This window comes from Garra rufa, chromosome 11 (genome assembly GCF_049309525.1).
Source record: "Garra rufa chromosome 11, GarRuf1.0, whole genome shotgun sequence".
NCBI classification, from domain to species: domain Eukaryota; kingdom Metazoa; phylum Chordata; class Actinopteri; order Cypriniformes; family Cyprinidae; genus Garra; species Garra rufa.
Window position 1 is genome coordinate 30,141,090 of NC_133371.1, and position 25,897 is coordinate 30,166,986.

Here is a 25,897-nt window from a genome sequence, read left to right on the forward strand (position 1 = left end):
AGTGATTTTTTTTTTTTTACTTTTAGGTCAAAAAATAAAAAAAAATTGTGCTCACCTCAGATTAGAGTAGTCTTGACCACATGTGAACAGGAGGTTGACTATAGAAGTAATCACACAAAGTGGCTATTTCATTTTTGAGATAGAGCTTCTAGTGTTGGAGTTATGACCAGTGTGACAACTTACCCCGCTCTCCCCTACTTACCTAAAAGAATACAAAGGAAACCAAAAAGTACAACCAGAACAATCCCAACAAAACAATATGATACTAAAAGGATCTTAGTAAACATCTAAGATTTGAATGCTTTTAAATGTTTTTTATTTTATTTTTTATTGTGGGACAGCATTTGGACCAATTCAATGGAATGGCCCAGATATATTTCAATTTTAATTATTATTAAACATCCAAAAAACTAAATTGTGGTTTCCAGGCATGAATTCTGACTGTCAAGGAAAGCCAATTATGCTCATCAAAGTCGTCAGCATATTTATTTTAAGCTACTGCGCACACAGACAACATCATACAGTGTATTTATTTTTCGGGTGGGAGGTAGATCACAATAACCCTTTTGCACCACGTGAGCGGAAGCATGTGACATCATCAAAACAGTGTACGCCTGGGTAGCGTCTGTTACCCTGTCTGGATTACTACATTTAATAGGGATCGTTTGAATTACAAGCGCTATGTTCCGTTTCATGCGTAGCGTTTGTCGCTTTGACTGACGCGCTCGGTATCGAGTGCGACGATTTATTTGATTTCCTCGATAGTCAGTATCGACAACACTATGGTTGAGCAGTCGGATCGCGCTCCGCTGCTGGACTGGGAGGAGGTTCCCCCGGCCGAACTTGCCCCAACGGTTCCATCACCGGAGACTGGCGATTCAATACAATCCGGTCTATCTAGTTACCCGACCGAGGGCGGTGTACGAGCAGATATCTCCCTGAACACAAGCCCGGCGAGACCGAGTAGTGTAACAGCTGTTTCAGGTGAAAGTGCACATTCTCCTTATAAACACAGCGGCCCGGGAGGAGATGCTTCCGCCACTGATGAAGAGGGAGACTGCGCCTTTCATGGACTGTCAGTCAGGGATCGGAGGATCACTGGATGGGAAGAAAAAGACCAAATTGTTGCAGTGTTTGTTGTGACTTTCGACACAAGATCGGGTGAGGTTCATTGTAAAATGGCTGTTTGAGGTAAAATTGTAAAAATAATGTCTGAGATGATGAAGATGAAGAGGAGAAATCTTTGAAAAATCTAGTTAAAAACATGCTAAGTTCTTAGAAATGTCACAATTATAATAAATCATGATGGTTTGATTGTGTTGAAAGCGATTATCTATAAATATTTAAATTATTAAAACGTAAAATGTAGGCTACTATATTTTTAACATCCTAATGATCCTGAAAAACAGCCACGAGGGTCTAAAGGGGTCCTCTCTTTAGATTTTATTATCATACGGCAACAAAATGGCTTCCTGTATATTAGATATACTGAGAGTTTTAAAATACTAAAAATAAAATAAAATGTGACCCTGGACTACAAAACCAGTCATAAGGGTCAGTTTGTTGAAATTGAAAGCTGAAAGCTGAATAAGCTTTCCATATATGGTTTGTTAGGATAGGACAATAGTTGGCCGAAATACAACTGTTTGAAAATCTGGAATCTCAGGGTAAAGAAAAGAAGAAGATAAAATCACCTTTAAAGTTGTCTAAATGAAGTTAAAGCAATGAATATTTCAAATCAAAAATAAAGTTTTTATATATTTACAGTAGGAAATGTACAAAATATCTTAATGTAACATAATCTATACTTAATATTTTAATAATTTTTTGGCATAAAAGAAAAATCTTTTTGACCCATACAATGTATTTTTGGCTATTACTACAAATATACCTGTGCTACTTAGGACTTAAATGACATATAAATTAATAATATATAAATAATATTTTTTAAATATATTTAAAATAATATATTGCAAAACGAATTAATAATTTCATTATTAGTAGTATTTTGTTTACTGTTCATTCTTTTTAAGAAATAATAATAAGGAAAGATTATGCTAACTACTCCTTTATCAAGTTTCAGAGTTTTTATGAGACTTCTTCTTTATTCAACCAAAACAAAAAAAACACAATTTGATTCAACTTAAAATAATTTGTTACCCTGCTGCCTTAAAATTTTAAATTCAGTCAAAGCAAATACGTCTAGTCAACTTGAAATTTTAAGTTGTACTAAGTGATAACTTATTATATGGGTATAGATACATTTTAAGTTGACTAAACTTAACATTTTCGGCAGCCAGGTAATACATTTTTTTAACTTGACTCAACAAATTGATTTTTACAGTGTAGATTGCACAAAACATCAATAATAACTCTTAATTCAGAAGCTAAAAACATGTTCATTATACAAGTGTGCATATTTTCCCTCAAGGGAAGTTGTTTTGTCATACCACATGTAAGGAAATGAATACACTATGTAGTGAAAGTTGTATAAGTCATACAGCTGACTACTGTACTGTCTTTAAGACTTCCTCTTTTTTTCAAAGGGAGTTCAGCGGAAAAAGGCATTTAGAGAGTTTCTGTGTTCTTCTGCAAACACTGTTTGATTTAAACCTGGTCCAACAGCTTCACAATTGTTTACATTGGCCCACATTGTGTCTTTTACAGGGAACATGATAGAATGGTGCCTACCTGAAGATGTGAATCTGGAGGGAGTAGAGTTCAAGTCCATGGCAAGCGGCTCGCATCGAATCTCAAGTGACTTCATGTGAGATCTCTTCCATGAATGCCATTGCACATATAAGAGACAGAGGGCATTTGTAACATTTGCATATCTATACTATAGACTTTAGGGCTGTGCAAAAATATCGATACATCTAACTATCGTGATAATTTCTTTTACGATAGTGTTTCGATAGTCCAACCTCAAGTATCGATTAGAGATGCTCCGATCAGCATTTTTGGGGCCGAATACCGATCACCAAGATCATGATAGCCGATCACCGATCACTGCCGATCACAGAATGGCAGGGGAATGGGAATCTTTTATCCATAATCTAGCAGAGTTTGCACCATTTGTAGAACTGAAACTAACTAAAAATTAACTATATTGAAAAAAAAAACTGTAGAAATAGGCTACAGTCAAGATCTTGAAGAACCACAAAGTTAGGCTTGTAGACGATAGTATCGTGTATCAACGATAGTTAGAGATATCACCAGTTGATGCCTTTGACGATAGCAAGACGATTATTATTATTATCCGTCAAAAAGGCGCCTAACTTTAGTGATGCAGTGCAGAGAGTCAGTTCTAGGATGCTTCAGAAACTTGCCGTGGTATAAACACGCATAGAGAGGCCACGTCGCCTTAACGCGCCACATGGGTAAGAGATGTATTCATCATACAGTGTACATAGATAAACTGATTATAACGGAAGTGTACCTTGCAGTAGACTAGGCTACACTAGTTAGTGATAAAGTTCTTTGATAATGTAAATGTTCTTTGCTTGTTATTTGTAGCTGCTTTTAAGAGGATGTAAGGATTATATTATCCAGCATTGCACAGTCATTAGGATAAAGGTAGTAAAATGTAGTTTAGGCTGAATTAAATATGATATATCAGAATCTGTCTGTATATTGGAAACATAAACATTCACCTCAGTAACATCTATATGCGATCATTAGAATTATGATGCAATAAAATAGCGCTAAACATACGCACGTAAATTACACGCGCACCGTTTCTCCTCATTCTATATGAACTGAACTACAACATGAACTGATGACAACAATCAGACATAAAGCCAGGGTCCGAAATTAACACTCGTCACTCGCCAAATGCGAGCAAATTCTCTGTCTGGCGAGTTAAATTTAAAGCGCCATCCGCCACATGGCGAGTAAATCTTTTCACCAGTAGGCTAATGTTAATCAGTATCAGTCTCACGGATCTCTGTGATGCTCCCCCGATCGGGCCAGTGCTGCCTTCACTAAAGTTTAATTTGCCGTGCGCAAATACAGTCTAAGTAAGGTGCGTTCACACCGAAAGCCAAGCGAATATGCGCATCGCGTCACTCGCTGTAGTTTTTCCCGTCACTAGCGCGAATAACAAGAAGGCGCGATCAACCATGGCAGAGATAAATACGATCGCTGCTTTGTACCTGTTGTGTAAGTCCTAAATACACCAGAAAGCCAAATGCCGACGTGTCTGGGTTCACAGCACAGTAATGTATCACAGATATATCTCAAGAATTCTTCTATAAACAAAGTGTAGAGAGAGTGTAAATAAGAGATTGATCTTGCGGTACAGAGAGCGTCGTTGATTATAATAGAGCTTTGTGATATCGGAAACTAAGATGAGTGACAGCTTTTAATATTTTTTATGGGAGTTTGTAAATGAGATATTGATTTAATACAGCAGTTAAATAAACAAGAAGTTATTATTAAGTGACTTACATTGTCTGACAATAACACTATGGCTGATTTTTCCGTCGTCAAAATTATTCTGGACCAAGTCACACTGCTGTGTTTGATTGTAGATGTGCAACGGCTCTGCGCGTCTCCATTCAAACACAGCGGTGTTTCTTTTAAAAGTGAACATGTGTTTTTAAACGAATCTAGTGAAATGATTCAATTTCCCATTCATAAAGAGAGTCACTTGCTTTATTCTTGAATGAACCATGCATTCAAACGAATCAAATGAATATGATTCAGTGATCAATTTCAGTTTCGTGCCGCCACCTGCTGGCATATATATTTTAGTTATTGAAATCTTACAATACTTCTTTAATTCTTTAAATTATCAATTGTATTTAAAGAAAAGTTATGCTGAATAAAAAAGTGTATGTATAGTTATATTTGGCTTTCGACACATTTAAAATATGTGGCTAAGAAATAAATATTAACTATTTTTTTTCTTTTTGGTGGGGCCAGTAAAAATTTTGGCAGGGCAAGTAAAAATCTGAACCACTGGCCCAATCGGGCCAGTAGAAAATTCCTTAGCGTTGAACCCTGCTGTGGCACAAAGACTGCGTCAGAAGCAGGAGGCCAGATTTCATGGACAAAGAAAACAAGTAGTCTGACTAGATCAGATAGTTCGTTAAAAACATTTCCAAGTTATAATAAAAAATCTAAAATGACCAAAAAGTTGTTTATCTTATTGATGTTTTAATTGTCACTCCTCTCTGTCCGGAGCACACATAATATACAGAATAATGTGCTTTGGATATATCTGTGTTAAATCGTTCAGAATTTTGGCAGGTAAAAAAATAAGCTTGGCCGGTGGATTTTTTAATCCACCGGCCAACTTGGCCGGTGTGTCAAAAACTTAATTTCGGTCCCTGCATACAGCGGTAACATTATTGCAATATGACGGGTATAGAAAGATACATTCATTTACATTCAAACACGCACATTTACCATTCACTGAAGATAGCAGAGAATGAAACCGAAAGTAAACTTGAACGTCTCCGGCAAAACTATAGCGCTCTGTACACGCACGACTGTGTCGCATGCCCAATAACAAGACTACCCTTACAAAATGAATAAGGAATTTAGTACTCATGTTGCCACTGGTAAGCTCCGCTCTGCTGTTGTTTACCTGTGCGCCGTGCATGCACCTGTGAAAAAGTCACACGAGTAATTTACGTCAAGTGATCGGCTTTTTTGATCGGCGCTTTTGGGGTTCGCCGATCAAGCTATTTTAAGCCAATAATGGCCGATCATGATCGGTGGCCAATCGATCGGAGCATCACTAGTATCGATCCAAGTTGTGGCAAACGACCTCCTCCTCCGCTCCAGTAGATGTCGCTAACTCGCTATCAACAAAACGCTAAGCAGTATGATATCAGAAGTAAGCAAGAGTGAGCATGGCGGAAAATATAAAAGCGCCTCCAGCTTTTAGAGCTGACGTGTGGCTGCTCTTTGGTTTTAACACTATACCAGGGAGTACTGAATTAGACAAAAAAATGTCATTTGTAAGCTTTGCAAATCCAGTGTTTCCCCTACCATTATCTTAGGGGGGCGGCCCGCGCCCTTGAACGTCAAGTTCATTTTTTTCGATATAACGCCAGATCACAATAGAAGTCATTTAAGGTTATCTTTCCTATAGAACAGGTCTATACATTGTTATTTTATTAAACAAACTAAATTGCCTTATGTTATTTATCTTATTTACACGAAGGCATGTGATTTCTGTCTCTACATGGTCGCACGTTTACAATGTCTCCTCGGCGAAAACACTGACGGGATCGCGGACTCCATTCATAAAAACGGAATTTACTATAGCGCGGAATACCACGGAATTCGTCGATTTTTGGAATAATAAATCAAAAGTTGGTCTGTCACTTAATTCAAACCGCGATATGGACTAGTGTCTGTGAAAACTGAAATGCAAAAAGACCGTTTCAATATGAATCCTGCATGTTCCGTTTGCCTCTCTATGTATGAATGGCGGAGACGTTTTTTTTTTTTTTTACTACATACTGAAGCACACGTGATGCTCCCGCTAATTTTTGGCCTTTGCATCTCACATGAACAGATAAACTCAATCTCCAAAGCTGCTGTGAGTGTCACTTTTACCGTTTCATTTGAGAAAACTAGCATCATATCATACTGTACACACAGAAACTTAATGGCAACCTGTCAAAATAAAAGTACGGTTTAACATGTAACAGAACAATATTAGTCTTGTATTACTTTTGTACAGTATAATGTAAGTGTTTATGTTCCTATTTAAATAATTTACATAAAACAATATATATGATAAAAAATAAATATTACAACAAGATTAACCACTTATTTGTAGAAAAAAAACTACAATTATTTAAACGTTTTAAACGGAATATAATTTTTTAAATTTTCTTCCATGTATTGATTTTAACAGTAAACCAAAAATTAAAAGGGTTTATTTTTCATTTGATTAAAAATAAATAAATGTTTATGCGTTCATTTGATTATCAGAAAAAACACACAAGAATTTCAGAAAAAAAAATAAAAAAATAAAAAAAGCAAAAGATTGTAGAGCCCTATTGTTCAAAATGTTAAAATAGAGAGTTTTGGACTTATTTTTTCACTGAAATAAATGTTTTCGTTATTACACAAAGTAGGCTAAAGTATCTGGAAAAAGTAACGTTGGCTACCGGAACCGGCCGTATAGTGTGGTTGAAAATGCCGGCTTCAGGCATATGGTGAACACTATGGAGCCGCGCTACGCGATCCCTACTCGCAGACACATAACGGACGTAGCAGTGCCCACAATTTACGAAGAAGTAAAAATGTAATAATAAAGTGTTTAATAACAATATGCACTTAATACATTTCAGTGAGTTCTCTGTTCAATCACACTGTGCAGTTCTAATGAATTTGAAAGGATGGAAAATAAATTGGAATTGGAATTTAAATTTGTTTGCCGACTTATTGTATCAATGCCGACTTATCGATATATTGTATCATGACCCATGTATCGTGATATGTATCATATTGTGAGGCCCTTGCCAATACATAGCCCTAATAGACTTGCCTTTATAATTAACATTGGGTACGCATATTAAGATTAAAATTTAGTCATACAATTTGTATTTCATGTCAAGTGTCACATTTGCCCTGGAACCATTATAAAATCCTTTATGGTGTTTATCTGTTATTCACATTAAATTTTAACCAACAATCTAGAGATGGTAGAAATGTTTTGAGTCCAGAAATTGGCCATGACAAAAAAAAATGAAGTAAATTTTGTGTTTTCATGCTTCCCCTCATCCTGTTATGTAAGACTCAGCCATTTTTGTGGTTTTACTAACAAGTAATTAATTCAAGATATTTTGCAATTCTGTAACAGTTGCATATTTTCATCCAAACAGGTTAGTTTTGTGTCTCTATATATAAATGAATCCAGATTAAACGTGCTTGTCTCTTTTTGTAGATATTTCCGTAAAGGCTGTTACTTTGGACTAGCATGCTTTGCCAACATGCCCGTGGAGAGTGAGTTGGAAAGAGGAGCTCGGATGAAATCTGTAGGGATTTTGTCTCCTTCTTACACACTGCTGTACCGTTACATGCACTTCCTGGAAAACCAAGTCCGGTAAGTGTATGCTTGCATCACATTTTACCTTGTTATGTCTTTTCTCTTACTCTTTTGCATGCATCATTTCTATTTTAAGATGCTTTCATGTATTAAACATAAGCTCTGGGTTGCATGCTATGTGACATGGAATTTGTTGTTTAATTTGAACTCGCATCATGCCAAATTATAATATGAAATACACTGTGATCAACTGTGTTAGAAACCTCTTTCTCAATGTCTGCATCTAAATAAAGCAGCTTCCTGTTAAGTGCAAAGCATTTTGTGACAACAATCTGCACATGCTTTCTTGCAGGCACCAGTTGCAGTGTCCAGGTCAGTACTCTCCACTGGAAGCTTTCTATGAGGATAAAAAGGCAGTTTTGCCTCCGGGAGGGAACGGTTTGGTCACGGCCTGCCCGACCAGTGCTCTTGGGCCCATAGTGAACCGCTGCATGCATCCAGAGATGAAGGTTTGAAGATATAACCAAGCATTATCTGTCACTAATCAAAGCTTCATGACAGTATCAACGCTTTTATGACAGTAGTATTAGATAATTAGACTTGTTTTTCTTTTTCTGGTGTTTCTTTTCTAGTTTCTCAAGAAATCTAGGCCAGGCCACTCAGGGAATTTCATGTTACTGATTAACCAGGGTGCAATACTTCTGCACCTCCTAGCAGCATTATAAGCACGAGAGAGTTCAGTTTCGTGAAAACAAGAAAAACTATTGTGAGACAAATTTCTCTGTTCACAAACCACAAGATCCTGTATTGTTGAAGAAGAATTCCACAAGAGATACTCTTGTTAAAAAAATATGCTGAGGTATATTTTATCTCAAAACTAGATTTGGTTATGCTGTTTGTTAGGTAAAGCCTTGTTCAGTCTTGAAGATGCACTTTCTAAAATAAGAGAGATCATACAAAATGCATGTTTTTTATTTAGTACTGACTTGAATAAGATATTTCACATAAAAAGACATTTACGTATAGTCCACAAGAGAAAATAATAGTTAAATTTATAAAAATGACCGCGTTCAAAAGTTTACATACGCTTGATTCTTTATACTGTGTTGTTACCCGAATGATCCACAGCTGTTTTTTTGTTTAGTGATAGTTGTTCACGAGTCCCTTGTTTGTCCTGAACAGCTAAACTGCCTGCTGTTCTTCAGAAAAATCCTTCAGGTCTCACAAATTCTTTGGTTTTTCAGCATTTTTGTGTATTTGAACCCTTTCCAACAATGACTGTATGATTTTGAGATCCATCTTTTCACACTAAGGACAACTGAGGGACTCATGCAAAGATTAGAGAAGGTTCAAACACTCACCGATTCTCCAGAAGGAAACACAAGATTAAAAACCAGAGACGTGGTGTGAAAACTTTTGAATTTGAAGGTCAGGCTAAATTTGACTTATTTTGTTTTCTGAGAGTATATTCTCTATAGTATATTCTGTAGATTCTGAAAGGCTGTACTAAATATTTAGGCAAAATAAGTAACATATACATCTTCATTCTGTTCAAAAGTTTACACCCCTGGCTCTTAATGCATTGTCTTTTCTTCTGAAGCATCGGTGAGTGTTTGAACCTTCTGTTATAGTTGCATATGAGTCCCTCAGTTGTCCTCAGTGTGAAAAGATGGATCTCAAAATCATAGTTATTGTTGGAAAGGGTTCAAATACACAAAAGCTGCCGTGTTTTTCTTAAAATTTCAAGAGCCTGTTTAATATGTGTGACGTGTCTGTATGTAATTTATTAAGAGATCAGAAGCACAAATCATTCCCCTTTTTCTGTTCTCTGTCTATCTCCGATTAGATTACACACCCGGCTGGCTGCATGTCCCAGTTCATCCGCTTCTTTGGAGAGCAGATCATGGTGCTGTGGAAGTTTGCTTTGCTCAGGAAACGCATCCTCATTTTCTCTCCTCCCCCTGTCGGTGTGGTCTGCTATCGTGGTGAGAGCAGAAACCCATTTACACACACATGGCTTAATGTCTTTGCATATTTTCCTTAACAAATTAAAGATAGCTTAAATTCATTGATAAAGATCATGTACATTCTTTTGCACATGTCATGGCATTGTCATTGATTTGTGCTTTTTTATAGTCTTCAACTCTAATAAATAAAAATGTCTTCACACATTATAACTGACAGTTATTTTGATATGTTATGTTTTTGACTTGCGTTTTTTAGTATACTGTTGCTGCTGCCTTGCTAATGTGTCCATTCCTGGGATGGGCATGTCTGTTCCGGAGTTTCGTCCCTTCTTCTACATCAACGTCGCTGACATCTCCACTCTTGAGACTGAACTGTCTTACGTGGCCTGTAAGTTTCTCACTCAAGAAAAAGATTAAAAGGCAAAATTCATAATTCCACAGGCACAAACATGTTTAACCGTTGTAAACAATGGAGGTTAAAGGGATAGTTCACCCAAAAATGAAAATTCTGTCATTAATTACTCACCCTCATTTCATTCCAGGTTTGGAGCGACATAAGTAATTTTTTACTTATTTGTAGCTCTTGGTAGTGGATTTAAGAAATAAAATCCTTTACTCCCAACATAAATATTAGTTGGCAAATTAGTAAGAATAAATTAGTGAAGTGATTATTTGGGTTTCAGGTACAACAGAGAAGATCTTTGAGGAAAAGAAGGAGCTGTATGATGTCTACATTGACAATCAGAATGTAAAGACACACAGAGAGAGCCTCCAGCCTCTGCTTAGACTCAACAATGCGGACCGAGAGAAGTATCGCAAGCTCTGTGAACAAAGGTACATCAGCCTTTAAAATCTGAAAGGTTTATAAGGAAAAACAAGGCTGAAAACTGTTCCACAAGCAAATTATGATCTTTATAACTTTGCAGGCAGTTGCTGCTGTACTCTCAGGAGGTGGATGGAGACTGCACATCTAATGAGGAAGACCTCTTCATTTTGTACGTGATGGAATTACATACCTCAGCACAGCGATGGCAGTTTTTCACATCAGCAGTTTTTGGAAATGAAAAAACACAATACACCTTTTCTGAAAGAAGTTTAAAGGGATAGTTCACCCAACAATGAAAATTTGATGTTTTTCTGCTTACCCCCAGGGAATCCAAGATGTAGGTGACTTTGTTTCTTCAGTAGAACACAAACAAAGATTTTTAACTCAAACCATTGCAGTCTGTCAGTCATATAATGGCAGTCAATGGGACCCTTGGGTTTGAGAGTCAAAAAAACATACACAGACAAAACCAAATTAAACCCTGCGGCTTGTGACGATACATTGAGATCTTAACACACAAAACAATCGGTCTGTGCAAGAAACTGAACAGTATTTAAATAATTTTTTACCTCTGATCCACGGCAATGTCCAACTGTCCTGAGCGTGTGACGAAGAGCAAGCAACCAACCATAACTTCAGTCGATCAGCTCAAAAGTTGGGAGTCTGCGAAAAGTCAACACGCAACAGATCGTTTCTGTTAATGCGTCTACTATGCCAGAGCATGTTGGCGCGTCCCACACCGACTGTTGTGAACACCCTCAGGACAGTTGGACATTGCGGTGGATCAGTGGTAAAAATAACTAAATACTGTTCAGTTTCTTGCACAGACCAATTTTGTGTGTTAAGACCTCAACATATCGCCACGAGCCGCAGGGTTTAATTTTTTTTTGTCTGTGTTTTTTTTTGACTCTCAAAGCCGTGGATCCCATTGACTGACGTTATATGACTGACAGACTGCAACGGTTTGAGTTAAAAATCTTTGTTTGTGTTCTACTGAAGAAACAAAGTCACCTACATCTTGGATGCCCTGTGGGTAAGCAGATAGACATACAAATTTCATTTTTGGGTAAATTATCCCTTTAAAGTTCAACAAAAATGAAATTCTATCATTGTTTATTCACCCTCATGTCCTTCTAAATCCGTAAGACTTTTGTTTATCTTCAGAACATAAATTATTTTTGATGAAATCCGAGAGCTTTTTGACCCTGCATAGACAGCAACGCAACTGAAATGTTCTTAGGCCCAGAAAGATAGTAAGGACCTCTTTAAATAGTCCATGTAACATCAGTGGTTCAACCGTAATGTTAAGTTACAAGAATACTTTTTGTGCATAAAGAAGACAAAAATGAATCAGTTTCTTTTCTTCTGTTTTTGCTGTAATTAATCTGTATGGAATTTCTCATTTGTGATCCAGGTTCTTCATGGAGCAAAACAACAGAATCTTCCAGACCCTGTCTGAGGTAGCGGCGAGCGCCGACCCCACCCTGACTGCTGAACACGTGCGAGCCATGGGGCTGGATCCTCAGGGTGACCGCGGTTTCCTCGTGGACCTGCTGGAAATCTACGGCATCGACGTCATGCTGGTTATCGACAACCCCTGCTGCCCGTAAGACTCTCAGTCTCTGCCGCTCTCTCTGGAGCCCATTTTCTTGTAGGGCTACGACACACTGCCTACTGATTACCTGCTTTCTTTTCTCTCTTTCTCTGGCTTGGCTATCTCAGGAGCCATTCCTGACCCCTCTGGATACTACCAACACCAACAAGGTGCAATCCCCGTCTGCAGGCTTTTTGTGCACTCTGCAGCCAGTGATGTCTTTCTGCTTGTCTGTCTATCTATGTGCTTAGTATCCTTCCAGCCATCTCGGATTTCTACTCGACTCTGCCTAAGCTTGTTTCCAAAACATGATGATCTCTGTGCCTCTCTCTCTCTCTCTACTGCTTTTTATCGTGTGGTCTTCAGTTGTGACTTTGTTCTTCTAGCCAGTGCTGTCTGGGGGAACTGAAGTGAATATAAATCTGCTTCATTTGGACGCCAGAGAATCCGTCAAAGGAGCAACTCTCCCGGATCCACGTATTTTTGCTGGTAATAACGGTTTGGTAAAGTCATATCTGTATTTCTAAAACTTTTATGGATGTTGCATATTACACACAGTACTGTGAAGGTGAAGATTTTCACAATCTACGCCTCATTTTTAGAACTTAATCATATACATGTGAACATTCATTTCATTTTGGGAAATCATCAGTCACTGTGTTTGTTGTATTATTTGTGATCTATTGTGCATGGACAAATAGACACAATCAGTTTTGCTACTGTAGTATGGCACAGAGCTTATTGACGTATATGAATAGGAAAGAACAACAGTGTAGAAGGATCTCGGTCATTCTTATTTCACTACCCAAATAGACAATGACTGTGACTATCATTTCAATGCTGTCTATGCCAGTGGTTCTCAATCCTGGTCCTGGGGGACCCCTGCTCTGCACATTTTGCATGTATGCCTTATTTAACACACCTGATTGAGATCATCAACTCATTAAGAGAGAGATCCATGAACTGAACTAACGAGCTGATGATCTCAATCCAGTGTGTTAAATAAGGGAGACATGCAAAATGTGCAGAGCAGGGGTCCCCCAGGACCAGGATTGAGAACCACTGGTCTATGCCATTCTCCGTTCAAGCATTTCCTGTATGAACGGGTATCATTGTGCTAAAAACGAATGAATTGAACTCTGGACAGGCCTTTAATCACTAGCACTCTTTGTATTGAATGTAAATCGTACATTTAATGCACAGTCTGATGCACATATGATGTTACATTCAGCTTTTTGAGTCTTTAATTTGCTCTAAAGAAAAGAATGTGATTCTATTCCTGTCTGTCATCAGTGAATTCTCCTGATTGTTACTTGTTAAAGACTTTGAATTTGTATATACATGGGGTTTCTTATTTAAATGTATTTGGGTCAATCATTTCTGGAAAACGGCAGAAAACAGGCCTCACAAGGCTGACTGATTGTGGTTTGTGTGTGTTTATATGTTCATCCTGTGAAAACCCTAACTGGACAGTTAATTATTCATTAATATAGGTGAAATTTAAAAGAAAATCTAAGTGGAAAAGTATTTACTTGACCTTTTTTGAGTTTACAGTTTTCGTTCATCAAGTTTCAAACCTTTAAATAAAATAATGCAGAGTGATAATGATAACTGATTTCTTGGGAATGAGTGCAGGCACTCAGGTTTGTCACGGTTTGATGGATAAAGTTCTTTAAATGACATGAAATAAAATATTTAACTTAAATAATACAGTTGCTTCTATATCTAGATTTGATGAAATGTGAATTTTGGTTTTTACATTTCTTATCTCTTATCTATCAGAGACCTCAAGAAAACGTTCTGTATTATACATTTTTCAAAACATCCTCTTGCAGGATGTTGGTTGGTTATTTAGTGTCCTATTGTACATGAATGGAGAATGTACAGGTTGAATTGTCTGGTAATGTGTATGTGCGATATTTTTTTGTGAGTTATCTAAGTGTTACACAAGTCTTTGTCACAATAACAAGCTAAACGAATGTTGAGTTTTACTCTTTTGCTGGTATCACAAAGCACTAGTGTAATGCCTCTCTGTCTTACACACTACCTATACAATAATACAAACTAACAGCATGTGTCTGTTGTTTTGAAGCCAGTGATTCTTATTCACTGCCATTTTGAAATAAATGGTTCCTTCTTTTTTATCACTTGCTTTGTTTGTGCAGTATATGGAGGTGGTTTTAAGACAAAAATAGATAAAACCTTTAAAAATAAGCAAAGTAAGTGATTGATAATGACTTTTATTCTTGGTCCTTATCTGTTCAGACACATACAGTATCATGTATTACTTTAAGTTTCCTAAGCAAGTTCTTGAGCCATCTTTGCACTTTTCATGATAATACTAAGTTATGTTTTTGTAAAAACAACAACACATTCAAAGTAAACCAGTCTGTACTTTATGCCTGTAATAAGTTAATAACCTCATCCATGCTGGTAAAAACCATCAAAATGACACCATTCAACCCTTTTTATTAAAGGGATAGTTCTCAAAAATGAAAATTAAGTCATTACTCACTCTCATGTCGTTCCAAAGCCATAAGACCTTTGTTCATCTTTGAAACACAAATTAAGATATTTTTGATGAAATCCGAGACAGCAGTGCAACTGACATGTTCAAGGCCTGGAAAGGTAGTAAGGACATTGTTAAAATGTCCATGTGACATAAGTCTGATGCAGAAGAGAGGAAACTGTTGAATAAAGTTCTTTTTGTTTTCCTTGCACACAAAAATGCTCTCATGACTAATAAATTATGGTTGAACCACTGATGTTACACGGACTATTTTAACAATGTCCTTACTACCCTTCCGGGCCTTGAACGTCGTAGTTGCGTTGCTGTCTATGCAGGGTCAGAAAGCTCTTGGATTTCATCAAACATATCTTAATTTGTATTCTGAAGATGAATGAAGGTCTTACAGGTTTGGAATGGCATGAGAGTGAATACTTAATAACAAAATAAAATTTTTGTGTGATCTATCCCTTTAAGGTCCATAGAACACATTGTTCAGTTTGAGTATAGCAATCTTTATGATGAAAGTTAATTTAACTCTGCTTTTTGGTGTAACTGGTATGTTTTCCAGTTTCGTAAACAGTCCCTCAGGCTCCCCTCCATACTTTTACACAACCCATCATCATGGCACTGTCATCACTAAGCCTGTGCAAGCTGCTCCCTTCGCTCCGAACTGCAAAAGAACCTCAGTTTCCGTGGCAACAGTCTCACTTCCACAGACATTGCCTCATATTCCTCATTGTCAATGTCATAAAAGCCAGCACCCTCCTGTGGACAGGAGAAGAAAAGTAATAGATTAATGGATGGTTAGAAAGAAATCAGATTCTAAAATGTTTCCAAAAAATATACCAACCTCTGGGAGATTGAGACTGGCAGCGCTGGCTTCTATATGCAAAGCATTTTCTATGGACTCCATCGGGTTTAATGCTTTCTTAGTTCTGTATGACACAAGTTATCATTCTTTTATACACAGAAACTTAGAAAAGTTCTACCGGCAAATTACATTAAATAGATAGTTCACCCAAATTCTGATATAAATTTTTAACTATCATGTTGTTCAAAACCCAAAAGAACTTCATTCATCCATCCATTGCAAATTATGGTATCTTTGATTAAATCTGAGGGCTCAGATTTCATCAAAAATATCTTAATTTGTACTGTGAAGATGAACAAAGGTCTTACAGATTTGAAACAACATGAGAGTAATTAATGACAGAATTTTCATTTGTGTGTGAACCATCTTTTTAAGTAAGAAATGTTATCTTTAAACAATCAAAATACAACACTTTTAACTCATACAAAAAAAGTGTATTATTCATTTTCCTTTCACAAACAATCTTGTGAATGACACTCACCCCTCAGTGATGAACTGACCAACTGTGAGGAATTCTGGATCCATAGTTATCACCATAGAATCGTCTTCACGCTGAAAACAGTAGAAAGCACAAATCAGGACAAACCCATTGCATTTACATTTAAAGAGCAACTATTGTGTCAGTACTCACTCTCTTGACAGGGTTTTTATTGTGTGTGCTAACTGTAAGCTCCGATGCGGAAATGTCTTTGCTCTCCCATCGCTCTGGCTCAGGTTCTTTCGGTGGCTCTACCAACAGGAAAGATATTAAACATGAATTCGAATGTTAGATATTCATTAGTCTCAGCCTCAGACATCACACCAAAGGCACTCTGGCAAAACGACCGATTCATAAAGCACACAAAATAGGAAGTCATTGTTTTTTTATTTGTAGCAATAGCCAAAAATACATTGTATGGGTCAAAATTATCGATTTTTTTATGGCAAAAACTATTAGGATATTAAGTAAAGATCATGTTCCATGAAGATATTTTGTAAATTTCCTACTATAACTAACTATATATCAAAACTTAATTTTTGATTAGTAATATGCATGCTAAGAACTTCATTTGGACAATTTTATAAGAGATTTTCTCGATATTTTGATTTTTTTACACCCTCAGATTCCAGATTTTGAAACAATGGACCCTTATGACTGGTTTTGTTGCCCAGGGTCATATTCCATATAAAAATGTCTTTAAAAGTGATAAAACACCTTCTATAGGAGGGTTCCAGTAGTTCTTGAGTCTGCGGTGAATGCGGAAGAGGAGGTTCGGCCGAGGTGGTATTTCAGTGGGAAGGTCAGGTGGACGAGGTACAGGAGCCAGATAAGAGAGGGAGGCCTGGTGAGTCTGTGGCCATTGCTGTAGGAGAGAAGAAATTGTCAAAGTTTTGTCAATCTCAATATTAATTTATATGAAGGCTTCAATATATAATGGTACTATCAGTGTCAATGAAGGACTTCTTTAAATACAATGCAAAGAGCTGTACTTGCCTTAAGAGTACTAAACCAATGTGCTGCTCTCGTTTTTAAGGGGCCAAGGTACCAATATCTTAAAAGAAAAATTCACATTATCAATACTCATTTGCATTTTGTATTTATGCTGTGAATAAAAAAATATATCCATACTTGCTAATAGAAGTAGCAACATCTCTGAATGCACCCCAACGTAAGCTTGACAGAGCAAACACTGGCTGCTCCTTCTCACTCTAAAAAACAGAAATTACACAATTAGCTCTGTGTCAAAGAATGAAATTAAATATACGCTACCAGTCAAAAGTTTTTGAACGGTATGTTTTTTAAAGAATTGTCTTCTGCTCACCATGTCTGAATTTATTTGATCCAAAATACAGCAGTATTATTGTGAAATATTTTTAATATTTAAAATAACTGCTTTCTATTTGAATATATTTTAAAATGTAATTTATTCCTGTGATTAAAGCATCATTAATCCAGTCTTCAGTGTCACATGATCCTTCAGAAATCATTTTAGTATTCTGATTTGCTGTTCAAAAAACATTTCTTATTATGTTTGTTATTATCAATCATTCAGCATTAATGTTTTGGGGAAATAAATTATAGAAATTAATACTTTTATTTAGCAAGGATGCTTTAAATTGATCAAAAGTGATAATAAAGACATTTATAATGTTACAAAACATTTCTATTTCAGATTAATGTTGTTCTTTTGAACTTTTATTTATCAAAGAAACCTGAAAAAATTCTACTCAGCTGTTTTCAACATTATAATAATAATAATAATAATAATAATAATAAATGTTTTCTGAGCAGCAAATCAGAATATTAGAATGATTTCTGAAGGATCATGTGACTGTAGTAATGATGCTAAAAAATCAGCTTTGAAATCACATTAATAAATTGCATTTGAAAATATATTCAAATAGAAAAGTTATTTTAAATAGTAAAACTATTTCAAAATTGTACTGTTTTTGCTGGATCAAATAATCACAGGCTTGGTGAGCAGAAAATACATTTAAAATTTTACTGTTCAAAAACTTTTGACTGGAAGTGTAGACGTCAAATCTTAATGAGTTTTCTTTCAAAAGGCCTATCAAATTTACTTTTATCTGCAGAACATCCAGTGGAACTGTTTCTCCTTTTAGTATTGACAGGGTTGCTGAAGTAATGTGCCTGAAAAACCAGAAACATCTAATTACATCTGATCACAACACACATTTACACATTTCTACATTAAAAGTAAAGTCATGAAACTTACTGTACTTTGTTGTCAGAAACTAGATGTAGACTCTGACTCAGAGAGTTACTGGAACCCAGAGGAATGAAACCGATTGGTATTTTACTGAAGTTCTCCTGTGGTTACAGTAGTTCAAATTCAGAAAACTGTGGAATGTGCAATATAACAAACCAGTCTTAAAACAGATTTATTACTAGTAAGTACCTCATCAGCTCTGCGCAGTAGGCCAGTTATCACCTGTGCGAAATATGATGCATGAAAACATTTAAATGTTCAAGTTGTCAAATATTTTTTAATAATCCAACATCATGAAGATACTTCTATACCTCCTGTAATGTCCCATCACCACCAGCAATGATCAGCATATCTGTTTGATCCATCAATTCCATAAGCTTTTTTGCCTGGCCTTCATAATCAGTCTGTTACAAGAAAGAGTAATTATTACATACCAAACAGCACCTACACTAAAGAAACTTAGCAGCACTTTGATCAATAAAGAATGATACCTTCACAATTTTGACCTCCATACCAGCCAAGTGTAAAATAGGAGCCGCATTCTTCTCAAACAATTGATTAGCCTTTCTGCAGAGAAAATGTTAACTATGATAACACAAACAAACTCACATAGCTACAAATCACAGTGAGGGCCATCTGTATAATCATACCCTCTACAGGCAGCAGGATTCAGAATGACTGTGGCTTTCTTCAGATTCTCCTGAGGTCCAATTAACTGATGACCAAATGCCTGAAAATCACATACAATATATTTAACCGAAATGAACCTTAGAGTACTGGGTATCAGGGTTATCACAGTTAACTAAAACTGTTAAAAACTGAAAAAAGCATGTTATTATCAAACTAAATGATCCTTACCCTGGCTTCTATACATGCTTCTCGTCGCAGCACATTATCACTGAGAAAAAAATACTAGAATTAATAAGCACAGTAAATGAGTTGGTAGACAGATAGATAGATATATAAACAGACAGAAAACGATATATAGATAGAACGATAGATAGAACGATAGAACGATAGATAGATAGATAGATGGATAGATAAACAGACAGAAAACGATATATAGACAGAGCGATAGATAGAACGATAGATAGATAGATAGAACGATAGATAGACAGACAGACAGACAGACAGACAGATAGACAGATAGATAGATAGATAGATAGATAGATAGACAGACAGACAGATAGATAGATAGATAGATAGATAGACAGACAGACAGATAGATAGACGTAATAACACAAACCAGTGCTTTCCATACAGCCAGTGTCCTCCATATGACACCACACACACAGCAAATGTGGACTTTTTCCAGTGATTTCTTAAAGTCCGCAACACTTTTACTACCCGAGCCATTATTGTATATAAACTGTCTTTCTAGATATCCCAGTGAAAGCACAATGTTGCAAAGCAAAACGAACAGCAGGTTAGACTCAGCAAGGAATGAGTGTAGATCTTCACCGTTGACATTCCACCGTTCTCTCAAAGCATGACCGGTGCAACAACAATATTCCTCCTCCTCAAGAGGAATATACGTTCCGCATTAATTTCGTCGTAAATGTAAATATTTTATACTTTACAATTGGAATAAAGGTTATTTAATATAACTCAAATAAATATGTAGTCGTTCTATGTTTTAATAGTTAAATATTTTTTCTATTCCTCTTCGTGAAATTATTTTGCCTGGATCGTCCGTACGGAGTGGGATTGAATTTAGAGACGGACCGATTCCAGTACATGCGCTGTAAAAACACAAACAGACATGACAGCGTCATATACACATCTTTGTCAGTAAGCTAAATTATTATTTACATCACATAATAAACATTTGAATGTTTGTTATATAAGTTGTAAATAACTAAAGGAAGAGTCAAGCATCCTTTTAGATCCAACGAGTTGATTTGACAGCTATGGAGGTTGAAAACTTCGTTTCCAAGACTCTTGTGCTCCTGCAAGAAGAAAGAGAAGCTGAATTAGAAGAGACACGGTAAATGGCATACCTGTCTATCTGTTTTACACTTGTATTTAGTTCCAGTTGCATTACTTAAATGTATTAAACTATGAAGAACTACTTGATTAAATGTTTTCTTGATAATTGTTTGTATTGTCAGAGCATGGCAGGAGAATTTATCTCCCAAGAATCTACAGCACAAAGGAGTATACCTGCCAAAACTTCAGATCGCAAGCCAGCGTACTGGCATGTATGGAAGACTTTTGGTAGTTTTTGAACCCAGGAAAAGTATAGGACACTCAGTTCTTCCCAGCAACACCTTTGGACCTGGTGAGACATTCTTATCTATTCAAGTACTTGATTTCATACAGGACTCTTAATGAAGCCTCTGAGTCACTGAACTCAAATATTATTTTATAGATTTATACATCAACTGAAAGCTGAATATAAAAGCTTTCCATTGATGTATGGTTTGTTAGGTAAGGACAATGTTTGGCTGAAAAAAACTGGAATCTGAGTGCATAAAATCAAAATACTGAAAAAAGTTGTCCAAATGAAGTTCTTAGCAATGCATATTACTAATCAAAAATTAAGATTTGATATATTGAAAGTAGGAAGTTTACAAAATATCACCAGTGAACATGACCTTTACTTAATATCCTTATGATTTTGGCATAAAAGAAAAATTGACAAATTTGACCCATACAATGTATTGTTGGCTATTGCTACAAATATACCTGTGCTACTTATGACTCTGGTCCAGGGTCACATTTGCTATTTTCTGTATTCTTTTTATAGGAGATATTATAGGTTTGTGTCAGGCAGAGGGTCAGAATCAGCCATCTCAGTTGGGTTCAGGTGTGGTGACACGTGTTACTCAAGCATCACTGACGGTGGCATTTGATGACATGCAAGATGGTATGAACTTAGACAGAGATGGACTTTACAATCTAATGAAGCTGGCAAATGATGTGACCTACAGGAGATTGTCAAGGTATATGCCATTATCAGTTTATACATCTAGAATAGTCAAATAATAATTTTTCCTTAACAAAATCAAATGTCTAATTTGTAGAGCTATTATAGTAGTTAACAAAATTAACTTGATAAAATATTGATATATTTGTGATGTATTTCCTACTTGCAGTGCCTTAAAGTCTTTAAATGGATACGGCAGTGGCCCTGCATCTCACCTGATCAGTGTCATCTTTGGTTACTCAGAACCAGGGACATTATCACATCAACGTAAACAAATACATTGAGTAATATGTGAAAAGGAAGCAAAATACAGCATTGTTCCAGGAAAAACACCTAATCTGTTTGTATTTCTTATATTGCAGATGCACCGGAATTTAGAAACACTGGGTTAGATAATTCCCAGAAAGAGGCTGTGTGCTTTGCAATGTCTCAAAAAGATGTTGCTATCATACATGGACCACCAGGAACTGGCAAAACCACTACAGTTGTTGAAGTAATCCTGCAGGCAGTGAAACAGGAGCAGAAGGTGAGCAAGATATCACACTCTTAATTTGGATAATACAGGTATAAATTATATGATGTGGTATTGTGGTGAACATCTATGTATTTGTTAACAGGTCCTTTGCTGTGCTCCTTCCAATGTGGCTGTTGATAACTTGGTGGAGCGGCTGGCAAAGAGCAAGGTCAAGGTTTTAAGATTGGGTCACCCAGCCCGTCTGCTTGAGTCGATTCAGAAACACTCGCTGGATGCGGTCCTTGCACACAGTGACAACGCCAACATCATTTCTGATATTCGCAAGGACATGGACAAAGCTTTTGTAAGATTTTGTTTAATCGTAATTGTTTTGAGTTGCCTCTTCAAGTGTTACATAAAGTGTTTCAGCCACATTTAAAAATAAATGCCATTGCTTTAGATGCAATTTATTTCAGAGAACAGTATCACAAGCAATTTTTCCATGTTTTTTTGTAGAGTATCATATTTAAGGAATTATATTTTATGATTATATAGTATGATATATGATAGAATGTAGAATATGGAGTTCATATTTTATTCAGAGGCCCAAACTGGGCAAAATATGCAATTTGGTGCAGATCAAATATTGATAGGTTGTAATGCAAAATTTACATACAAATAAATACAAAAAATGCATATACATTATCAGTTGTCACTCTATAGCTGCCAATAATATGTGCTCTGTAATTTTAATAGGGAAGTTTGTAGGAAACACAAGATACAATACAATAGTGACTGAGAGATGTGAGATTTGATACTCACTTTTAACACGATTTTTCTAAAATGCATGTATGGATAATCAAGTAAAGCACAGTTGCTTCAATTCAGTAAGTGTTCATCTTAAAATAATACCAACCATATAAAATAAAATGTAAAAACAGTAATTTCACTGCAAAAATACACTTATCACGACCTGAAGTAGACCATTTAATGATTATGCACTACCAGTCAAAAGTTTTTGAACAGTAAGATTTTTTTTAAATGTTTTTAAAGAAGTCTTTTTCTTACCAAGCCTGCATTTATTTGATCCAAAGTACAGCAAAAACAGTACAATTTTTGAATATTTTTACTATTTAAAATAACTGTTTTCTATTTGAATATATTTTAAAATGTAATGTATTCCTGTGATTTCAAAGCTGATTTTTTAGCATCATTCCCCCCAGTCACATGATCCTTCAGAAATCATTATAATATTCCGATTTGCTGCTCAAAAAACATTTATTATTTTGTTCAAAACAGCTGAGTAGAATTTTTTTACATTTCTTTGATGAATAGAAAGTTCAGAAGAACAGCATTTATCTGCAATAGAAACCTTTTGTAACATTATGAATGTCTTTATCACTTTTGATCAATTTAAAGCATCCTTGCTAAATAAAAGTATTAATTTGTATAATTTCTTTCCACCTGACTCCTAACTTTTAAATGGTATAGTTTATAATGTTACAAAAGCCTTTTATTTCAGATAAATGCTGATCTTTTGGATATTTCTATTCATCAAAGAATCCTGAAAAAAATTAGTTTGAAGTATTGATAATAATAATAATAATAATAAAAAATGTTTCTTGAACAGCAAATAAGCATACTAGAATAATTTCTGAAGGATCCCGTGACACTGAAAACTAGAGTAATGATGAAAATTTAGCTTTGATCACAGGAATAAATTACATTTGAAAATATATTCAAATACAAAACGGTTATTTTAAATAGTAAAATTTTCAAAAAGTTACTGTTCTTGCTGTACTTTGGATCAAATGAATGCAGCCTTGCTGAGCAGAAGAGACATACTGTTCAAAAACTTTTGACTGGTAGTGTACTAAAAGGTTTTTTTTATTTGCTAAATAAGCATGAAATATCAATCAGACAGAAGGTGGCATGTAGCAGATTGTTTACAACAGGTTTATAAGGAACGTTTTGAATGTTAATAATTTATAGGCCTTATTCATACATGTTTTGGGGCCATTAGTCAAGCTTGTTGTAATGTAGTCAAAATGTACAAAAATGTAATGCTTTGACAGAATGAAATAAAGAAGGCTCGAGACAAAGGCCAGCGGAGCAATCTGAGACGGGAAATCCGGGAACTGCGGCGAGAGCTGAGGACCAGGGAGGAAACAGCTATCACTCAGATCCTGAAAGGAGCCAAAGTTATTCTAGCAACTAACACTGGTAAGTAAACCTTTCTTAGCAGTCATCAGTTTTATCACAGGATATGTTTGTTTGTTTATGCCTGATTTAAACTCAGATATGATTGATTTGTGTAATATAGGAGCCTCTGATGATGGTCCTCTCAAACATCTTCCTAATGATCATTTTGACCTGGTGGTGATAGATGAGTGTGCTCAGGCTCTAGAGAGCAGCTGTTGGATCGCTCTGCTCAAAGCACGCAAGTGCATACTGGCTGGGGATTACAAACAGCTGCCACCCACAATCAAATCACAGAGGTATGAAGGAAAAGGGAATGTATCTTATGGTTGTGAATTATTTGGTTTACGGTATCTTTTCTGAGATAAGCTCTTAACATTTTCTTTTCATGATATAACTATTTATATCGTTTTTTTATATGAATGTTTTTTATTACATAAATTCCATGAATGTTTAGTTGAAATGTACTGTCATAATAAATGTTATTTATATCTTTCACAGTGCTGCATCTAAAGGCCTGTCTGTCAGCTTAATGGAGAAGCTGATAAAGAAATACGGAGACTCCGTGGTTCGAATGTTGACCACTCAGTACCGTATGAACAGTGCCATCATGCAGTGGGCTTCAGAGCAGATGTATGAGGGCAAATTGATCGCACACAGTTCAGTGGAGAAACACTTGCTTAGGTGTGTAATATAAATTATGTTGAAAGTTTCTGAGAAAAATTTTAATTTGCAATGTTGACCATGTGTGAGGAGGATTGTATTGTTTTTTTTTAATTTATTGTATTTTAAAGGATAGATTATAATAGCTTTATGAAAATTATAGCTTATAGCTTATAGGCTTGTCACCCACAAAGAGTCTTAGCTTCTGCTTTATATTGCATTTCAAATTAGGAAAATTGAACTTTGTACTTACTCGTAAGCACTTATGAAGTCATAAACATTTTATTAGTTTTTACTTTGTTTTTTTATTTAACTAAGAATTACTGTCCCCAAGTATTTTACTCATTAATTAATTATTTCATTATTATTTATTAGTTTTGTGTGCTATTTAGTTATTATTATTAATATTTATTATTGTTCGTTTTTTAACAGTACCAGTTTGGGGTGCATTGCTATAGTCAGCAAGAATTGATAAAGTTACTAAATTAAATAAACACTGAGTAGCAACGTTTACAATGTTACAAAAGATTTACATTTTTATTCAAATATTTTTTACTTTTTATTCATCAAAGAGAAAATTTAACACTAATAAGAATAAAATCAGCATATTAGAATGATTTCTGAAGGATCACGTGACACTGAAGACTGAAGTAAAGGTTGTTGAAAATCACAGTAAAAAATAAAATTTTAAAATAGAAATATTTCACAATATTTACTATATTTTTAACCAAATAACATGCATTCATGGTCAGCATAAGATACTTTTTCCTAAATCTTACCTTTTAAATGATTAGTGCATTCAATGATTAGATTGATCCAAAGTACAGCAAAAACAGTACAATTTTGAAGTATTTTTACTATTTAAAATGTTATTTTCTATTTGAATATATTTAAAAATGTAATTTATTCCTGTGATTTCAAAGCTGAATTTTTAGCATCATTACTCCAGTCACATGATCCTGAACAAAGCTTTTTATTTCAGATTAATGCTGATCTTTGGATCTATCTAGTCATCAATTTTCCTGAAAAAATTTACTCAACTGTTTTAAATATTGATGATGATAATAATAAAAATGTTTCTTGAACAGCAAATCAGCATATTAAAATGATTTCTATGTAGCTTGTAGCTTTGATCACAGAAATAAATTGCTTTTTAAAAT

At 35.5% G+C, this 25,897-nt stretch overlaps 3 protein-coding genes across 6 annotated transcripts in view; 2 read left to right on the top strand and 1 right to left on the bottom strand.

Moving 5' to 3' along the window:
• Positions 1-599: 599 nt before the first annotated feature.
• On the top strand, positions 600-14,548 carry dennd11 (DENN domain containing 11). Of its 4 annotated transcripts, none has more exons than XM_073849980.1 (10): positions 600-1,161; positions 2,668-2,767; positions 7,913-8,071; positions 8,367-8,523; positions 9,861-9,999; positions 10,238-10,369; positions 10,665-10,815; positions 10,908-10,976; positions 12,222-12,413; positions 12,530-14,548. In XM_073849980.1, exons 1-10 carry the CDS (start codon positions 783-785, stop codon positions 12,540-12,542), a joined length of 1,491 nt encoding a protein of 496 aa, XP_073706081.1. In that variant the 5' UTR covers positions 600-782; the 3' UTR covers positions 12,543-14,548. The 4 variants fall into 4 exon arrangements, with proteins under 4 accessions (XP_073706081.1, XP_073706079.1, XP_073706080.1 ...); XM_073849978.1 differs by having other exon boundaries at positions 12,788-14,548; XM_073849979.1 differs by having other exon boundaries at positions 12,792-14,548.
• Positions 14,549-14,621: 73 nt separating this feature from the next.
• On the bottom strand, positions 14,622-19,980 carry agk (acylglycerol kinase). Its single transcript, XM_073849982.1, has 15 exons — positions 19,739-19,980; positions 19,351-19,390; positions 19,143-19,222; positions 18,984-19,059; positions 18,804-18,896; positions 18,682-18,714; positions 18,499-18,593; positions 18,344-18,413; positions 17,391-17,470; positions 17,256-17,313; positions 16,977-17,124; positions 16,413-16,510; positions 16,263-16,333; positions 15,761-15,845; positions 14,622-15,675 (listed from the first exon to the last, which is right to left on the bottom strand). Exons 1-15 carry the CDS (start codon positions 19,846-19,848, stop codon positions 15,547-15,549), a joined length of 1,266 nt encoding a protein of 421 aa, XP_073706083.1. The 5' UTR covers positions 19,849-19,980; the 3' UTR covers positions 14,622-15,546.
• Positions 19,981-20,237: 257 nt separating this feature from the next.
• Positions 20,238-25,897, top strand: part of ighmbp2 (immunoglobulin mu DNA binding protein 2) — an 11,029-nt gene continuing 5,369 nt past the window's right edge. Inside the window, exons 1-9 of the mRNA XM_073849977.1 lie at positions 20,238-20,479; positions 20,604-20,773; positions 21,242-21,437; positions 21,591-21,688; positions 21,784-21,947; positions 22,039-22,239; positions 23,951-24,098; positions 24,199-24,373; positions 24,576-24,758. Of these exons, the coding sequence (XP_073706078.1) occupies positions 20,403-20,479; positions 20,604-20,773; positions 21,242-21,437; positions 21,591-21,688; positions 21,784-21,947; positions 22,039-22,239; positions 23,951-24,098; positions 24,199-24,373; positions 24,576-24,758 (1,412 nt within the window). The 5' untranslated portion in view covers positions 20,238-20,402. The remainder of the gene's footprint in view (positions 20,480-20,603; positions 20,774-21,241; positions 21,438-21,590; positions 21,689-21,783; positions 21,948-22,038; positions 22,240-23,950; positions 24,099-24,198; positions 24,374-24,575; positions 24,759-25,897) is intronic.

Excerpts from the sequence above, each read along its gene's own strand:
- dennd11 (XM_073849978.1), top strand. The coding sequence starts at position 783 with ATGGTTGAGCAGTCGGATCGCGCTCCGCTGCTGGACTGGGAGGAGGTT. Across the intron at positions 2,768-7,912 it reads CGAATCTCAAGTGACTTCAT|ATATTTCCGTAAAGGCTGTT; the intron begins GTGAGATCTCTT and ends CTCTTTTTGTAG. Across the intron at positions 8,072-8,366 it reads TTCCTGGAAAACCAAGTCCG|GCACCAGTTGCAGTGTCCAG; the intron begins GTAAGTGTATGC and ends GCTTTCTTGCAG.
- agk (XM_073849982.1), bottom strand. The coding sequence starts at position 19,848 with ATGGCTCGGGTAGTAAAAGTGTTGCGGACTTTAAGAAATCACTGGAAA. Across the intron at positions 17,471-18,343 it reads TGGATGTTCTGCAGATAAAA|AGTGAGAAGGAGCAGCCAGT; the intron begins GTAAATTTGATA and ends TCTGTTTTTTAG. Across the intron at positions 15,846-16,262 it reads GGTCAGTTCATCACTGAGGG|AACTAAGAAAGCATTAAACC; the intron begins GTGAGTGTCATT and ends TGTGTCATACAG.